We start from the raw sequence: 18,506 nt of genomic DNA, 5'->3' as shown, positions 1-18,506 counted from the left end.
AACCAAGGTACGACTGTATATTGATATGTAAATAGAATTATCTACTCTTGCAACAGGAAGGTCGTGTTTGTGTTGCAGAGAGAGTAAGAATCACAGGATGGGTGAAGTGCTTTCAACAAACCCTGTTTGAGCAGTTGTGTGGATAAGCTGTGGAGGTCCTACATAGCTTCCCCAATTTTTGTGTGACCATATCTGCAAGCAAGCCCTGTGGCCAGACATGCTTAAGAAAATACAGAAACTGAGCCAATTATTTTTTTAAATAATTCTGAACAAACCTGATTCTTCTTTACTCAGAGGACAGGCAGGTGCCTTGAATGCAAACAGTCTATAATAATGATTGGCAATCTTTGGCTTGGAATCTAAGGTAAGTTAACTTAAGGAACATACAGTAATGGAAAAAGGCTCCCATCTCCTGTTCCACCTCTGTAGCCACCTGAATCTCTCCCCCTGAAAAAAGCCACTCTGGAAGGTTATGTCTCCCTCCCGAATCATGTAGGATGGGATGCTAAGAGCTATTGGGAGAGCTGGAGAATCAACTGGAATTGGGCTTGGATCAAAGAATTTTATGGCAGGAAAGATTCCATTCTGTTCTTCCACCCAACAGCTCCCCACATCCTGTTCCACATTGTTCAGGAAGGGCCAGCAAACCTCTGGAGAGGCTTTCACGATGGCAGAGGAGAGGAGGGGGCAGCCAATTCCATGAACTTCCATAAGTTAACCTATTTTATGATGCATACAATTGTATAAAATGCCGCTGTGATTTATCTTGCGTTATTTTCCTTAAATTGTTCTATTGGGCCTAAGAATGGGCGAGTCTTTCAATTTCAACATCAGTTTGCAAATTCTTTCATTTTAAAAAAAGCTCAGAAGAAAGAAAAATCAGCATTTTAGTACAAATTTCTCCTACATGCACATTTTTGTATGCAATGTTGTCATTTTTGCAAGTAGTACCCACTATTATAATGCATTTTTATGTGCACTTTACCTAGTTTGTATGAATTGCTTGGTTAGAGAACTGCATTGCAAAATTCAAAGAAGTCTGAATTTCAAAGGATGACTGTATTTGGTTCATATATTTTCAGGTGTTAGGAAGATTTGCCTTTAAATGTGAACCAAATCCCTCATTAGCCTGGCCTACCAATGCACTTAGGTATACAAAAGTGAGGAATAATCAGTAATGTTTACTGTATGCCGCCCCCCCCCCCAAAACAGCACTTTCTACGGTGGATAAAAGAGGATATGTTGTAAACTAAAAAAGAAAAAAAGACCCTAATGTAATTGTATATTTTGTTTAAGGACTGACTTGTTAAATTATTAGGTAGTGTTTCAATTGATTCATTTGATAGGGTCTGTTCACGTGAAAACGAAGAGCAAAACCTTGCAGTTCAGGATAAGCATGTTGAACCTGTGAAGCCTGCAATGGAAAATGTAGCTGCCTGCAGGGTAGACATTATGTAATGTTTTGGGCTGCAGTTCAACACAGGATTAGGTGTGCTTAAAACTCTTTTGAAATAACTGGATTTAAAGCTGCCATCCTGAGCACGCTTTCTAAGGCACAAGTGGGCTACCTGCCTGGGTCTCACATGGCCCTTCCACTTCCTCGATGTGGAACCCCAGACTCTGCCATACCTGCTGGCCACCACCATTACGGGGTAGGGGGGTGGGGGGACAGCAGGCGGGCATTCTTGCTTGTGTGTGGGTCAGGCAGCATAGTGTGCCATAGATACAGAGTGGTGCTTTGGAACTCCATTCTTGGCCCACACTCTGTGGTTTGGTTGTGTGTGTAGGAATGCTGGCCACTTTTCAAACCTCTGGTAGTGCTGATTGCACTCTCCAGTGATGGCCAGGGTGGTTCAGCCAGTGAAATAGTTACAACACAGAGAAAGGCAGGAGCAGAACCAGGCTGGTTGGCTAGATGGGGGTGAATGGGGAGGTGGAAGCCTGTGTGTGTGTGTGTGTGTCAGCCAAGAGTGTTTGCAAGTGAAGGAATTATAATGCATTGTTTGTGTGAGTGAGAAGATGAATGGTGGTTGAATGAAGAGAAGGCAAGAGAGAGAGAGAAAAGTGCTCCCCCCCCCACTTTTGGACCACATTCCAATGGTGGACAGTTTCCCCCTAAGCGGAGATGGCCCTAACCCACCCACCCCCAAAAAAACCTTTCTCATCTTCTTACTGGAAAGAAAGCCTTGTCAATAACGTTTTCAAAATCAAGAATCTTAATTTTGTCTCTCCTTGAGCACTTTAACATTTTTCTCCCCTCTGGCCTGGAGAATCTTCCTCATTTCTTTTTACAACTCTTTTGAGCTCCTTTTGATGGAACCAGAGCTGTGCATCTAATTAGTTCACAGTTAATGTGCTGTAAAGTGTAATTTTGTACTTGCATCGCACTTTTCATCTTTCAGAGCGCTTGGCAAATATGTAAGTCATTAATCTTCTCTATGCTGCTCTGAGGCAGGTACTCTTTGCCAACTTCACTTTCCACCTCTGGGTGGGCAACCTCTGTGTCTCAGGGCCACAGAGCAAATTAATATTAGGGATTGAGATGATAAAACAGCTTCTGCCACTTGGGTTTATATGCTTTATAATGACAGTATGTATAGAGAATGCCATTCAATGGCGTCTCCCCTCCGCCGCCCCCCCCCCAGCATAAAATATGTTGTTAGCAACACCTGGCGAGTTTTTCATATTGCTAACATTTAGGATGTTATTTCCCCTCTTGCCATATATTGCTTTGCAGTATCATGAAGTGCTGAGCTGCTTTCATGCTGATGGTTTTATGAGAGTTCCTTAGTGACTTCTAACGCTCCCTCTCAGTCTCAGTTTGATCCACACACCCCTCTCCCCCATAGATCAAATTAGGTGTTTATAGGAATGTTGTGATAAGTCTCTGAAAGGGTTTTAAATGAACCCTGACTGCCATCAGGAGTGAGAGAACAGCAGAGGGTGGGGTGGGCAACACTTCTCTTTCCTGCACTTTGTCCACTCAGAATTTATTTCCCCCAGTTGCTTATCTCCCTGTGAGGGAAAAATATCTGGGGACTCATCCATGCTGGTGGTTTACACAATGTGTGCTGTTGAAATGATATTTTATGTTCTTTAGGGGTTGTTTGTGTCCATGATATTGCTGTGCTTTATTTTAATGAACTAACATTCATTAATTTGGGGGACCTTTGGGTTGAAAGCTTGGCTATAAATCCAATTAGTAATAATAACATATTTTCCTACCCTCTTCCTTCATTCAGACTGCAGCCTTACTTAGCAAGTTCCATTTTTTAAAAGTCCAGAGACTGATTGATGTTATCTCCTATGTAATATCTGCTACACCCCACCCTGATCGTGAGGGTTGCTGATTGTTTGGGGTCATAATTGACTACACTGTAAATAGCATTTGGGGAGCTTTGGAAGCGTGTCGCAAGTGCCCTTGTGGCCCACTTGGTCTCAGATGTTGGACCGCCTTGCTTTAGGGCAACCTTTTAACGACTGGTTTTAGATTGCCCTTTTACTAAAGGTTATCGGCCAGCCTTTGTCCACTTGGTGTCCTGTAGATGTTTTTGGACTACAACTCTTCATCCCCAGCTCCCTCACATGTGGAGGGCAGGTTGGCAAAAGCTGCCACAGACAGCTATGCAACAAAAGGAAGGGCTGTGTTTTCTCCAAACCACCAGCAGCAATAAGACTGCAAGCTTGCTTGAGAGATACTGCACTGAAGCTGACTGTTGTGGCTTAAGACAGGCTCTGTAATAACTTCTGGCACTAATTACTCAGGGCAAAGCTGCTTTGTCAAAGTTAATAGCTGCTTGGGGGAAAATGGTAATAGCAATTCACTGACCAGAGAACTTTCACTTTCCTCCTTTTGTGAGAGGTTGTCTTACTGCTGTTAGCAAAAGCCGCCCTCCACCCAAGGAGTCTCAAAGTGAAAGTTCATGGGTTCTGTTATCTTGATCTGATAGCGCACAGAGTGAACAAGTAAGTATCTAATCTGAGTAACTTTAAAATGGCTTTTTTCCAACCTGGTGCCCCCAGGTGCTTTGTATTCCAGCTCCCATCATCCCTGACCACTAGCCATGCTGGCTGAGGCTGGTGGGAGTTGTAGCTTGAATCATCTAGAAAGCACCAGGTTGGCAGGAGGCTACTGCTAATGCATCTAGAGAAGGAACTGATCATTTGCTTAAAGATCAGAAAATGTGTGCTTATTGGGGGGGGGGGGTTATAAAAAGAAGAGCTTAAGAACAAGCGATTGCTTTTAAACTAGTGTAATTGTAGTAAAAGGTCAAGGTAAAAAGTAAAAACTCTGGGGTTGCGGCACTCATCTCGCTCTATAGGCCAAAGGAGCCGGCGTTTGTCCGCAGACAGCTTCCGAGTCATGTGGCCAGCATGACTAAGCCGCTTCTGGCGAACCAGAGCAATGCACGGAAACGCCGTTTACCTTCCCGCCGGAGCGGTACCTATTTATCTACTTGCACTTTGACGTGCTTTCAAACTGCTAGGTGGGCAGGAGTTGGGACCGAGCAACGGGAGCTCACCCCGTCGCAGTGATTCGAACTGCCAACCTTCTGATCGGCAAGCCCTAGGCTGTGGTTTAGACCACAGCGCCACCCACATAATTGTAGTAGCTTACTGCAAAGAATCTTGGGAATTAAAGTATGCTGAGCATATTCAGATCAGTATTGTCCTTCATAAAACTAGCCCCCAGGAATTCCTAAGGAAACCAAATGATTTAGCAAGCCTATGTATATTTGTCTACTCAGAAGTAAGGCTTCAGTGAGACTTATTCTCAGGTATAGGTGCATAAGAATGCAGCCTTAAACCAATCTATCTGTAGTGTGCAGACACTCAAAACTTTATGGAACTGGAAGTTTTTATACAGTGGTTGCCCAAGTTAATCTTTGCACTGATTCTGGCTCTAAGACTGAGCTGCCTTGGGAGTGTGTTTTGCAATAATCATGACAATATTTGCACTACTTTCCTTGACCGACTTTTATTTGTGTGTATAATGTATAATGAATGAAAACATTGAGATAAATAAAACCTTTTTGGAATTGACATCTGTATCAGTGCTTCTTAAAACAATTATTTCACGTAAAGTCCAGTCACTAGAAAGAAACATGCCAAATCAAGCTGCTTATGCTAGAACAAGTTTATCGAAAAATGAGTCAGTTTAAGCAGAACTAGTATGTGAAGGACTGAAGTGTAGATTAAGAGGGAAATGATTATATTATACATTAATTTACATGCTAGTAAATCCATTTTTAGAATTTACGTCTCAGAAGTCAAGTAAGGACATTTAATTGTATGGTTTTGAAATGGACAAGCAAAGAGCAACTTGTTTAGGGTCAAAGATCACGTTAGAATCACAGACCAGTATGTTCTTACTTATCACATGCAGGTGCTGTGTACAAAGCAAAGATTACAACCGAACCTGAACTCGTAAGCTGGTTGTTTTTACTAAAATCTTTTAGTGCCATGAAGCTGAACCATAACATAGTAACAAACAGCCTGCTGGCCTATCTAGCACAGCATCACAGTGGCAAACCAGTTTTTACATGTTACACCGTTTGCAGGGGAGGTGCATTTTCATCGACTCAACAGCCCTGCTGTCATTTTAAAATGATCTTGCTTTGGCAACCACTAGCCCACAGGACATAATGCAAGGGTGTTGCAAATAGCACCCAAGTTCCAGTATACAACTTTTCCTGAGATGAAGCTAACATGAGGCAAAAAAAAATTTCGTACTTCCCAGCGTACAATGAAATATTTTCTCCAAGAGAAGTTCCCTCACTGCAGTGAGATATTATAAGGGGGGGGGGGGGGAGAGAAGTCTTGGGAATTTACTAGCTCAAATTTCCATGTCATGAATAAGCAATTCAAGAACATGAAATCCTACAGCTTTTCAATCTTCTATCTTTCCTGCGGGCTACCCCATAAAACGTGTTGCACTTTCATGAGGCTAGAGGATCGTCCAGTAACTGGCAGCTCAAACGCTAAAACTGGGTAAGTCCAAAAGCATCACAAGTATTTAGGAATGCATACTGACTGCTTCCAACCAAGATAAGAATTCATCTCCTTCACTGAGGCAAAGTTGTCCCCATGAGGAACATTTATTCCAAACTTTGAAGCTTTGTTAAGCAAAAAGGACAGAAGGTAGTCATGAAACATGGCATCACCACATAAATCATGGGTGGCAATCCTCAGGCCTGAGGGAGGAATACAGCCACACACCCCTCCAAGCTTCTCTACTCAGTCATTGAGACTCCACACCAGTGCTTTGGTTTCGCAGGAGGGAATCCTTGAATTGGGATAATGGGTCTTGCTTAACCAAATGGAGGGTGGATGTTTGTGGGAAAACCTGACTTGTATAGCCTACTGTACACTGGTGTCCACCCATTTTGCCATTTGGTCCCAAGGTTCCCCTTGGCTTTCAAGGGCTGTGTCATATTGCTGTTTTTCCTTACAACAACCCTTGATTATTACAGCTTTAGGATGAGAGAATGCGGTTATTACAGAGCAGCATGCTCTAGGGGCAGAGCTTTCCAAACTTGTTAGATATGCATCATTTCATGAGACAGGAATTCAGTTTTACTAGCAAACCAGAGGTTAAGCTAACCCTTTTCCAGCCCCAGGAGGAGCGCGGGGAGCATTTGCACGACGCACCTGCACACTGCAGCCAACACACTAACGTGTCGCGAAACAAGAGTTTGGAAAGCTCTGCTCTAGGGCAACCACTGACTGGGTATAGGACTGTTAGCTGGTATATTACATTTCCTCCAAGGAGCCAAAGTTGGCATGCCCAGTACAGTACCCACCTTTTGTATTGAAGGGAGGTTAGGCTGAGAGCAGAATGACTGACTCAAGGCCATTCAGTGAATGTGGTGGTTGAACGGGGATCAAACCTGGCTTCACAATTCTAATCTAATACTCTAGGCACACTACATATGAATTGGACTCCTAGGAAAAATGGGGAAGACTTGAGTAGATAAACGGGTGCGTTATAAACAAGATGCAGTGGAAACAATGGTCCTGCAACAAACACCAGTTGCTGCTTTAGAAGTATAACCAGTAACACCACTTTGTTGGGCACTGGAATTAAGGGAGAAGGAAGCTGCCTACACTGTCTGTCAGTGGCTCTCTCTCATCTCTGCCTGGAGATGGCAGGGACTGAACCAGGCACCTTCTGCACGCAAAGCAAATGTTCTACCGCTAAGCTACAGCTCTTCTGTAATGGAGCACACTGAGTCTGGTGCTGATTGGTTTGCCTGGCAGCTTGCTTGCCTATTGTGTGCATAAGGACTAAAGGACAGCACCTCAACATTGATGTCAACACTGTATGTTGACCTGTGTGTTCTGTACATGAGTGAGGAAGGGTGCCATCTGTGAAGGGTGGGTGGCATTTCAGCTGCCAGGGCAGTGGTGTTGGAAGTAGAGGATCCCAGCTAGTTATGCCAGTATAAATTCTGGTCGTGAACAGAGGAAACAGATCTATGCTAAGGTGAAAGGGAATGGCTCGGTAATGGAAGCAGGTGCTGCCTGAGGTGAGGAACTTCGTCGATATGACTAAATATTTTGAAAAGTCACAGCATTTATAGAAAATTTTATTCATTGTTTTTAAAAGATGGCATATCAAGTCATCAAGCACAAGGAAAGAAAGATTAAACAGCAAATACCTGGGTTATATATGGCAAAAGGTTCATTTACAAGAACATTCAATCTAAAATGTCCTTTTTTATAGACTTTTAAATGTCTACAGTTCCACAGTTGCAGACATGAAACAGTAATTGCCCTGAATAGAGATGTATTTCCCAATTTTTAAAAAATACCCAATTACAAGACATTTGTACTGACAGTAAACACAGAACAAAAGTAATATATTTTAGCATTTAATGTGCCTTTTTATCAAGGTAGGTGAGAGACTGTGTGTATCAAAACAAGCGCTGTACGACTATCGTTTAATATGGTTTACTTGAACCTACAGGGACACAGGTAAGAAACGTTTTCATGAACGGAAGAATGGAGTATGTGTGCATTATAATAAACCAAGTTTGTGTTCGACCAACAGATGAGGATCTCCCATTACTTCACTCTGTGCCGGGTCTGGAAAACAGGTTTAATATTTTAGTAATCCACAACTTTGAAAGAACAAGTATCATCATGCAAGATACAACTTTTAACTAAGTGCAGCAGAAGGCTCGTTATTTGCTCCACTCAACTGCCTGCACCCCACACTGACTGAAAACAGAGCAGCACAGCTCTTAATTAACTGTTCACGTAGGAGGGTTGGGAAAGAGGGCCTGGACAGAGGCCAGTGTTTTCCCCCTGGGCAACAGGAGATAAATTCTAACTAAACCTTTTATCTACAGTGGAGATCTCATTCGAGCCCTGGGTTGTACTCCTGAAAACTAGTTGTCTCCGCTCTTTAAATTCTGCATAGGCACTTGCTTGGGCCCACCCTTGTAAGAAAAGCCCCCTGCTGTATCAGACGAAAGGCCTATTGAGTGTCTCCCATTCCCTCACAGCAACCAACCAGACACTGCTACCTATGGGAAGGCTACAGGCAGGTCATGAGGATCCCAGGGTATGGTGTGAAGGCACATCAGGCCACCATTTTGCTGAAGCTAGGTAGGTCTGGGTATGCTTAATGCTTAGACTGGAAGCCACATATACGTGGTCTTGGAATTCCATGAAAAAAGTATGGTGGGATATAAAAAAAATACAGTTGCTTCCCAGTAACGCAGTTGCAACAGTCATGTGTAGCACATAGCTACACTGTGGTACCCCACCATGTGATAAGTGGTTTTCATATTGATGCAGCAACCTTTGAATAGGGTTTGAGGTTTAGAGATGTCTTGTGATCTTTACAATCAATTTTCTTCCCTGCAGTTTTAAAATACTAGATTTCTCCCATTTTTTTTGGAAATTTCCTTACCGTTCAGAATATCCTCAAAACCAATGCAGTCATAGTTGCCTTTCAAGATATCCAGGGACAAGTTAGAACTATTAAGGAAAGGAAGACGCTGGGCCTATAAAGTACAACAGTTGGTCAGGGATGTATCGTTCAACAAATAAACTGTGTAATTACTACCCAAATAAAGGGACCTTGAGGATCATCTAATCCAACTCCCTGCAATGCAGGAATATGCAGTTGTCCCATATGGGGATCAAACCCACAACACTGGTATTATCAGCACCATGCAGCTATCCAGGCCTGCTATAGTTGCAACATGAAGCCTTGCTTGATTACTAGTGCAATCTTATGGTATGCGTCTACAGAGAAAAAAGACCTATTGAGTTCAATGGTGCTATTTTATATACCTATTTATGTAGACTTAATTGAATAAACTGATATGGTTAATTAACTAGTGGTGCAATCCTATGTGTTCTTACTTGAAAATAAGCCTCTTTGAATTCTGTGGGGCTTACATCCAAGTAAACATACACAGGATTGTGGTGCAAGATTAATTTAATCAGGTGACAGTCTTGCGTGACAAGATGATTATGAAGAAAATGACTCAGATCTTCCCCTTTATCTCCACTCCCCCAGGTTCAAAAGGTTCAACTCCTGGGCTTTCTCAAACGAATCACTGATGTTACAGTGGTTTTAAGTATTAATCATTAAATTCAGTAAGAAGCTAATGCTATTTTATCAGATGCTTTTAAAACATTATGCTGGGCAAAACAAATTACTGAAAACAAATGAAAAAGCATACCTGCTTCACTGCTTTGAATTCCATTTGCAGCTTCAGCGGTGCATGCAGCCCTTGAATATTTCTCAGAGTAGAAAAATTCATCTTATCTTGATTCAATGAAAACTACAAAACAAAGTGTTGAGAATATACTTGTGTTCTAGAACAATTAGGGAAATGTGACCTCCTTTGTTAAAAAATGTTTATAATGCTTCACATAAATTTTCCTAGCTTACTTTAAATACTTCCATTCACTTAAAGAAAAGAAAATTCCAACCCCCAGCTGGAATTTATACGCACCGTTATCAATCCATCACAACATGCTGTTTCTGGCAAGCGGAGTACATTTGACTCCACCTTGTGGTGAAAGTAAAATACTGCCAAATAACCCAAATCCCATTTGTGTTAATGTTAAATGAATTACTTTCAGTACTGAAGGAATGCCAACATCTGACTAATTACAGAAGGGTGTGTGAGAGAGGAAGAGGTGTGTTTATTTGCCATCTTATAGATGCTTGAGTGATCCATCCATCTGACTATCCAAGCCCACTGTGGGAGCATTCCAAACCCAAGATCCGATGAAACGAGAGGAGTTTGGAATGAGCAGGTCTGACTCATCCTGGCTCAGCTGGAGATATGCTGGCCTAAATTCTCTATCCCGCCTGAGGCAGAGGTAAGTCCTGAAAAGGGGCTGTTCCAGGGAAATGGCAGGATGGGGAAGGAGGAGACTGACCCATATTCATAACTCCATTCAGCTCAGTTATGTATGTGACCTTACAACCTGCCTGCCATAAGTTACACTTGACAAAAAGGGTGGCAAGTAAAACTATTTTAAAGGATTCTTTTCCCTCTTCCAGGCTCCACTGCTGAACAGAGTATGTGAACAAGAAAATATTCATGCATGTTTGAGCCTTTGTAGAGATTTGAAGATAAAGGCAATTAGCCTCTATGCTTCTGCCTCATGACATCTCTCTGTTTCAACTTTCCTTTCTTCCTTTCCTTACTGAGTCACTTATCAATCCCATTATCTCTCTCTCTCCCACATTCATCATTGTGGCTGCTAACATTTTGCTCCTCATGCTGCAAACATGCATTTCTTTTCCCCTTCAAATCTCTTTTCAAGACCCTCTGTACATCATACATCAATTTATGAACTACAATAAGGACATAATTTCTGTGCCACCTATGCCACCCTTCTGTACTGCTCATCATGCACTGTTCAATCAGCTTGGATCTGCCCCTTCAAGATGAGTTGAAAGCTTTCCGATAGGGAAGACCGCCAACTGAAAATACAATCCCATACATTAATCAGAAGTCCCACCAATCCCAACTGGGCTTACTCCTATGAAAGTAGCTTTGGGAGCGCAGCCTTAGGTTTTAGTTTTGCCCCCAAAACACAGCTGGTGCCAAGTATTAGAAAAGTATCTGTCCTGTAAAATTAAGTTTTCTATCCACTGTTAACTGAAAAAAGTGTATAGTATGGCCACATCATACACATATTTAACTTGCATGATTTTAACTATACATGGGCAATAAAGGGATGCTCTTGTGGAATCTCACAGGAAGTTGGACTGACCCATGAAGGCATCCCTAACATTCCCAGAGCCAGCGCACCAAGCAGGCCTTGCCTGAGAAGCAAGGCCAAGAGCCCATCGAGCTGTTTTTCCGCCAAGTAACTCCAAGCAGATTCAGCACAGAAAGAGATTTTAAGCTCTTGTCCTTGTTTCGCAGGCAAGGCCCACTTAGTGCCCTGGCTCTAGGACTGACAGGAGTGCTCTCTTTCTCTTCCCCCCACCAGCTACCTTACCCTCAACGGCTAGCTGTGGGGCAAATCCAATGGCAAAACAGTTTTGGCTGCACATGGTTTTCATATATACACATTACCCCTGGGCGTAAGATATGGGGCAACTGTATACCACTTGCACTGTTTACAGTCCACAGTCTGAAAAGATGAAGTGTACTTACATTTTTCTCTGATAGTTCCAAAGGATGAACAGGGAAAAGTTCACTCTTCACATTTGTAAAGCTTTAAAAACAATGTACAGTATTAATACTGCAACTTTTATCTCAAAGTATCGTTCACAAAATATTTTGGATAGCAATTCCAGGTAAAAGTTTTGTGGTTCTAAAGTCTGGAATTAATGGCATAGAATACATAAAAGAACTATTTTCTCTTCTTTGGTAGGGTGGAAGTAATGATACCAGCAATTTGTGTGCAGGAAACAAATACTGTGAAGTCTAATGCCTGTTTGCATATTCTCTTGGAAGTGAGTCTCCCCATCTACAGTGGGGCTAACTATCATTTTTTATTTATTTAATTTGTATACCACCCTTCATTCAAGGCTTGCTGGGCAGTTCAAAATATAAAGATACAAAATGAGACACTAAATAAATAATAAAATACATAATAATAAAAACAAAAACAAACCAGTAGCACCCCACATCCAATAAACACATTTAAAATGCCAGAAAGGTTTTTGCCTGGCACCTAAATATATACAATGAAGGTGCCAGGCGAGCCTCTTCGGGAGAGCTTTCAACAAATGGCAAGCCACCACAGAAAAGGCCTGTTCCCACTTTGCCACCCTCTGTCCTCTCATGAAGAAGGGCCTCAGATGATGATCACAGGGTCTGGGTCAGTTCGTGTGCAAAAGAGTGAGCTATTATCAACTTTGGCTTTAGTTTAATGTATAATAAAACTTTTTACCTTTCTTATTTTATAGGCAAAACAAAATGAATAGTCACCACACACAACCTGAGTACAACTATGTGTCAACCTTAGCAATGATTTTTGCATTCTTTTTCAGGGATCTGAGCCAGGGTATACATTTTAAATTGCCAAAACTGTAAGGAGTATTGCAAGTTTAAATATATAAATTCAGATTTGTTTAATGGCAAATGTGAGGAAATCACAAGGATAATGTAAAAAAAAAAAAAGATTACTTAGACGTTATTGTCTATCCTATCAATTACATTTGATAGCAAATATGTAACTCAACATGTTGGCTGTCAGTTCATGAGACATCTCAAAGAGCGAGCTATGGTTTATTTTAACTAGTCCTAATGCCTTGCCCACATATTTAGTGGCATGATTGCCTACATATATGCAGAAGCGCTGCATGTATAACGCTGCCACTGGTCTGTTTTGACAGAAGAGAGTTCTCTTCTTGTCAAGCCCAACCTATGAAAATGATTCTGCCCAGAGTCTCAGGGGAATGGGGTCAGTTTCTAAATTCCACCTTCAAACTAGGCCAAACCAAGTTCAACCTGTTCCCGCTATGTAGGAGCTCTGACATCCGCATGGTCCCTTCATTCCATGAGACAGGCTGCTTGGAAACTGCAGCTCTGTCTGCTTCTGGAGGAAGGAAGGCAAAGAGCTTTCCACCCAGTTCAAGAGGCTGAACTGGCTCCTCCACTTCGGGCAAGCAGGAAGCACTCTGGAGACGGACACAAAATCTTGGATGGATCCAGTTTTAGTTCCACAATTCTGTGGAAAGAATCTATATTTAAGGCTCCTACTGTCAATAAAATTTATGAAGACAAATAACTGGGTGTAACTTTGGAAGATCATCTCACGCAAATATTTAGTAAACAAATGTTTTGTATCTAAGGAACTGCCCGGCCCACGTGGGAGATATGAGCTCCCTTTCCTTTTGAAGTCAGAGGTGCAGGGTGGGGACTTCTCTTCTTACTGCAGTCCTTTCATCCAAGATGGATAGAAGAGGTGGAAATAGCCTATTTGGGGCTCACCACCTTCCCAGGTAAGTACTGCTGCAGATTTATGGGATTCATTTGCGAGTGGGGAAGTGAGAGCTTCTTTTTCCTCTCTCCTCTCAACAGTCTTGACCAAGCCACCTCTACACAACCCACTTGAAGAAAAGCAGACCAAGGAGGCAGAGAAAAACCATTTCAAACACACTTTGGATCTCCATCATCAGGGCGCACAAGGAATTCACCAATGTATTTCAATGGCTTTCTAGTGCTTACCCTCTATTTATCACATCACAGCTTTCAAATGCTCCAGCAGCTGAAAAATCAGAAACTGGAATACAGTCCTTCAGCTGAGATCCAAACGCACTGGTATTCTGAAACAGAGATAAGTTACTATTAGGAATGTACAACTCAAGAATGCTTTCAAAATGACTGCTGCTAGTTACATTTGTTTTCAAGGAGTGGGATTCAATTTTGCACTACTATAAATGTTCCATCTGTGCAAGCGTTTCAGCTTGCTGGACAGAATGATTCCCAACCACACTGTTCTGGGGGTGCTCCCAACTCTTCCAGAGCCAATTCTAGGGGGCATGGAGAGGCGAAATCCCTCTGTGCAAGCAGAAGACCTTGCACGGGGCTTCTTAGACGAATCCCACCCAAGGGGTCTAATTTAGTAACTTTGTTAATTAGAGATCACACCAATCAAAATTTAGGCTACTTTAGAAGGCAGACAAGATCTGTAGAAAATAAAGCAATACATGTGTGTCGACTCCTGAATTTACTTCACCTACCAAATATGGACACAATTTCCAGTTTGAGGAATATACCCAGCCAGATGGGCGGGGCATTTAATAAAATTATTATTATTATAATCCACTGTGATTTGTTCTCAAACTATCTATAAATGGCTTCATCATGGTGGTCCCCAATAACACTTACTTGCTGCTCATGGTATGTAAAAGAGCCAAATACAATCTCTCAGGTGTCTTGCATTTAAGTATTCTAATTTGCTGAACACTGCTTTGTTCTTCATGTTCTAAATCTCACTCTGTTGCTCTTGAAGTGGTCTTCTGACCAAACTCTCCAAAAGCAATTCTAATATGGCAAGCCTAGGTCAACCAGACAGTTGCTAATGAAAATGTAAGCACTTTCCTACTAATCCCCAGGTGCCAGTCTACCCACCTGGTTTAGAAAAAAAAGTGTTTTTCCATCAATTTTACAAAGCAGGTGGGAAGAGAAAAGTGAGCACTGTCAGGCCTTTTATATTGGGTACTCTGCTTGCCTCTTGATTTCAAGAACATGCTTAAGAAATAAACATATTACAATGTTAATTCTGCAGAGGTAAGAAAAATAAAGCAAAAGAAATAGTAGGCCTAAAATCAGCTTAGTTAATATTTGTAACACAGAGAGAACACTATTATTCTCCATTGTTCTGTCCAGCATATCAATTTCTTCTCTATGAAAGAGATCAGACTCTAACACATTTTTGGAACTTTACATGCAGTTGTGAGCAGTTATTTACTATTAATAACACACCACAGTAGACAAAAACCAGGGAAAAAATCCACAAAAAAGGTGAGGGGGATACATAACAGACTGATTTATGAACAGACATGCAAACTGACGCAATATGGGCTACCGGACAGGAGACTGGACTAGAAGTCAGGATTCCAGCAAGTATAAGCAGCATTTCTGTTTCCTTTCCCACCATCAGCTTTTCTTGTTTATTTTAATTGTACATTGTTTGTGTCTCTTGCAATCAGTCTGTATAGTTTTTTGTAACACACACAATCCTGGCTGGAATCTCCAGGCGCTTCCTTTACACAAACATACACCTCCATTTTGCAAATATTTGGAGAGCATAAATTAAAAGCGAGCTGAATTATTACAGCACAGGGTCTGAAATTGGATAGATTAAGTAAATAAAAGGACTGAACTGCAGGAAATCCCTCCGACAGCGACACTGACACAACTGTTCTATTGCTTCCCTGTGGAAGTGAGATGTTTGCAAAGTAAGCCTGCAAAATCTTTGGGAATGGCCAGTAGACAGTGACCCAGCAACATTGGGAAATGAAGAGTAGGCCCATAAGAGAGGAAATGTATTTTGTTGCTCTGGAGTGGGTTAATTCCCCCCCCTAAAAATATTACACCATCCCTTAAGTTATGATGAAGGCAGGTGTAGACAGTGCATTTCAGCCCTGTACTTTCTACATCAATTGTAACAACTCTTTCTACCCATTACACCATTGGTGAACCCAAGCAACAAATTGTGTGTGAAAACATTTACCCCACAATGCAATTCCTTTTTATCTTTAATTGGAACATTTCTACCTGTGGCTGTTCTGTTTACCATTTCTTTTTGCTATGAATTTACATTACATGGATGTTTGTTATATTGTCCACTATACCTCACTGACAGCCTGGTGCTAGAAGAGACAATATCTGTACTCTATTGTATAGAATTCACCACCTGTAGTTCATGGTGAATACAAAGGAGGATGCCAGGTGTATCTGCCACCAGCTGATCTTTTTTCGTCCTCTGTGCTTTTGACAAAAGCCTACCATGCAGAAATTATGACTAGTGAAGAAAAAATTTACACCTCTTTACCTCCATCTCAGGAAAAACCATACAGAAAGTTAGCAAGTGGGGCTTTTTTGGCACGGAGTGACTTGGTGGGAAATTTCTGTACTGTATTAACGGCCCCCCATAGGCCCACACATAAAGAAAAAGGCTACAATCCTACTCAAGAGCATTACTCCAGTAAATACAAATAGTGAGATTCCTGGGTAACTGATAAAAAGGGAAATCTGGACAAAGAGAAGCATAACAGAAACTGGAACAATTTTTTTAAAAATAAATAAATCTCAAAGGGCACATCCAGGGCCGGATTTAGGTTTGATGAGGCCCTAAGCTACTGAAGTAATGGGGCCCTTTATATGTCCAGCTGTCCTTTGTCAACAACAAGTTGTTGCTGTTTTTTTTGTGTTGAATACATGCTATATGCGGGGCCCACTACTTACATCACAGGAGCCTACACAACACAAAACACTGTTGCTGTATGTAGATTTTATTTTGTTTTTTATCTTACATTTTGGAAATGTACATCCAGTTGTTTTTTTTCCTTTAATTTTTTTTTTGGAGGGCCCCAAGAGAGTGGGGCCCTAAGCTATAGCTTGTTTAGTTTACAGGTAAATCCGACACTGGCACATCCACTTATAGCAGTGTCCAGGCTATGAATTCCCATCTCCCTCTTCACGGTGAAGACATGGACACGTCTGGACGCCCGGGGAATTCGGAAGGCGGGATGTCGGGAGGGAAAGAGAGGGGGCTTCAATGCGAAGTGTGCGCGGGGGGGGGGGGGCAAGGATCTCTCATTAGGAATCCCAAGGCCCGCCTCAGCCCGGCCGCGACTCGACAGAGAGGGAAGGTCGTATCTGAGTGAAGAGGGCACCCCCTTCGCACGCAGAAAGCCCCGAGTTCAGTCCCCGGCACATCCAGGTGGGCCTAGGAGGGACCGTAGCCTGAAATGCCGGGGAGCCGCTGCCAGTCAGTGCGGACAATACCGAGCTAGGTGGACCAACGGGTCTGACTCGGCATTAAGGCAGCTTCCTATGTTCGTGAGGCGGAGATAGAGAGAGGACCCCCCCCCCGGGGAGTCGTCCCCCACCCCGGCTATCGTGACGCCAGTTCGCCTGACGCCCCCAGGGTGACCCGGTCCCACCACCACGTTCTTTGACTGAATGCCGCTTACCATCTTTGCACCGTCACCCGCTCCCTCTTCCTTCCGCCAGCTACGAGCGAGGGCAGTAACGTCGCGCGTGCGTGCGCACGGGATGGCTCTCGCGAGAAAGTGTTAAAGGCGGGCGAGAAGTGACGAGGTAACGGCTTGCCCTGGCGCCGAAAGAGAGTACGGCTCCTAGACTCGGCGTCGTGTCGAGGAAGCGTGAGGGGAGCGGCGCGCGGTGTTTCCCTCCTTTGCCCGCAGTTCTTGCCTCACCGTCAAAGGTTCAATACGCTCCTAGATGATAATAACAATAAAACCGTCTGAAGCGCCCCGGAACGGAGCGCGACAGCAGAATTCCAGTTAATTCCAGAATTCCAGTAAAACGCAATAAAGGCAAAGTGTGAGGCATCGTAAAACAAGGAATTGTTTTTTTAAAGCTGAAAAACAAAAGCAGCGGTTCAGAGACGAGTAACAGCCCTTTAAAAACGCCTAAGCGGTCAAGAAAATAACGTGTTGGCGCCAGCCCAAACTGGGACAAAAAAATACCTCAGCGCAGCCTTGGAACGCCTCAGAAAGGGTTCAGCTGCGCTTTGTAAGTGGATGCTTAAGTTTACGCGGTCTGGCTTGCTTGCTTTAATTGTTCGATTTTGCTGTGTTACCATTTTGGTATTGAATCCTGCTTGGAGATGATTTCACAATGAAAAGCGAGTACAGTAACTAGCTTTGCACAATACTGTACTGGTACACTCTAAAATCTGCGAGAGGCAGTGAAGGATAGGCGTGCCTGGCGTGCTCTGGTCCATGGGGTCACGAAGAGTCGGACACGACTGAACAACAACAACAACAACACTCTAAAATCAGTAAAGCGGATCTTTCTACTGGCCACTCCTAAGCGTCGTAATTCAGTAACGTTAAAACATGGGCTGCCAAAAAACAGTTGCATGCCACCTCAATCTGTTCAGTGGAGACTGTGGCATCTTTATGATACAGTATATGGTTCATTTACACACATAACCTGAGCCTACTATGCAGGGGCTCATAGCATTGACACCCCACAACGCCTTGCTTGTCCCATAGTCACAGCCTTGGTTGGATGAGAGCAGAAAACAAGCATGGCTCTCCCTCTCTGGATTCTGCTCACACACCATTCTTATCGCTCTCACCACTAGCCAGGTGAGGGAACAGAGCCCACCCATGTGTCCTCTGGCACAAAGCCCCTTCTTCTGCTATATTAAAGGCCATGCCTAGGCCCAATGCTATTTTTCTAGCAAAAGAGGTGCCAGAACTCTTTTGTCCCGTAGCACCTTAGAGACCAACTAAGTTTGTTCTGGGTATAAGCTTTCGTGTGCATGCACACTTCTTCAGATACTTCATTCTATTTCATTCGTTTGAA

At 42.8% G+C, this 18,506-nt stretch overlaps 1 protein-coding gene across 1 annotated transcript; it reads right to left on the bottom strand.

Moving 5' to 3' along the window:
* Positions 1-7,571: 7,571 nt before the first annotated feature.
* POMP (proteasome maturation protein) lies at positions 7,572-17,244 on the bottom strand. Its single transcript, XM_033146423.1, has 6 exons — positions 17,141-17,244; positions 13,665-13,762; positions 11,643-11,703; positions 9,702-9,803; positions 8,921-9,014; positions 7,572-8,088 (listed from the first exon to the last, which is right to left on the bottom strand). Exons 1-6 carry the CDS (start codon positions 17,141-17,143, stop codon positions 8,021-8,023), a joined length of 426 nt encoding a protein of 141 aa, XP_033002314.1. The 5' UTR covers positions 17,144-17,244; the 3' UTR covers positions 7,572-8,020.
* Positions 17,245-18,506: the final 1,262 nt, after the last annotated feature.

Source organism: Lacerta agilis, chromosome 4 (assembly GCF_009819535.1).
Source record: "Lacerta agilis isolate rLacAgi1 chromosome 4, rLacAgi1.pri, whole genome shotgun sequence".
Lineage (NCBI taxonomy): Eukaryota > Metazoa > Chordata > Lepidosauria > Squamata > Lacertidae > Lacerta > Lacerta agilis.
Note: the sequence above shows the minus strand (reverse complement) of the source record. Positions and strands in the feature narration are given on the sequence as shown.

Coding starts and splice junctions, on each gene's coding strand:
- POMP (XM_033146423.1), bottom strand. Junction 9,804..11,642: donor TGGAACTATCAGAGAAAAAT/GTAAGTACACTT, acceptor TTTGTTTTGTAG/TTTTCATTGAATCAAGATAA. Junction 8,089..8,920: donor TTTTGAGGATATTCTGAACG/GTAAGGAAATTT, acceptor CCTGTTTTCCAG/ACCCGGCACAGAGTGAAGTA.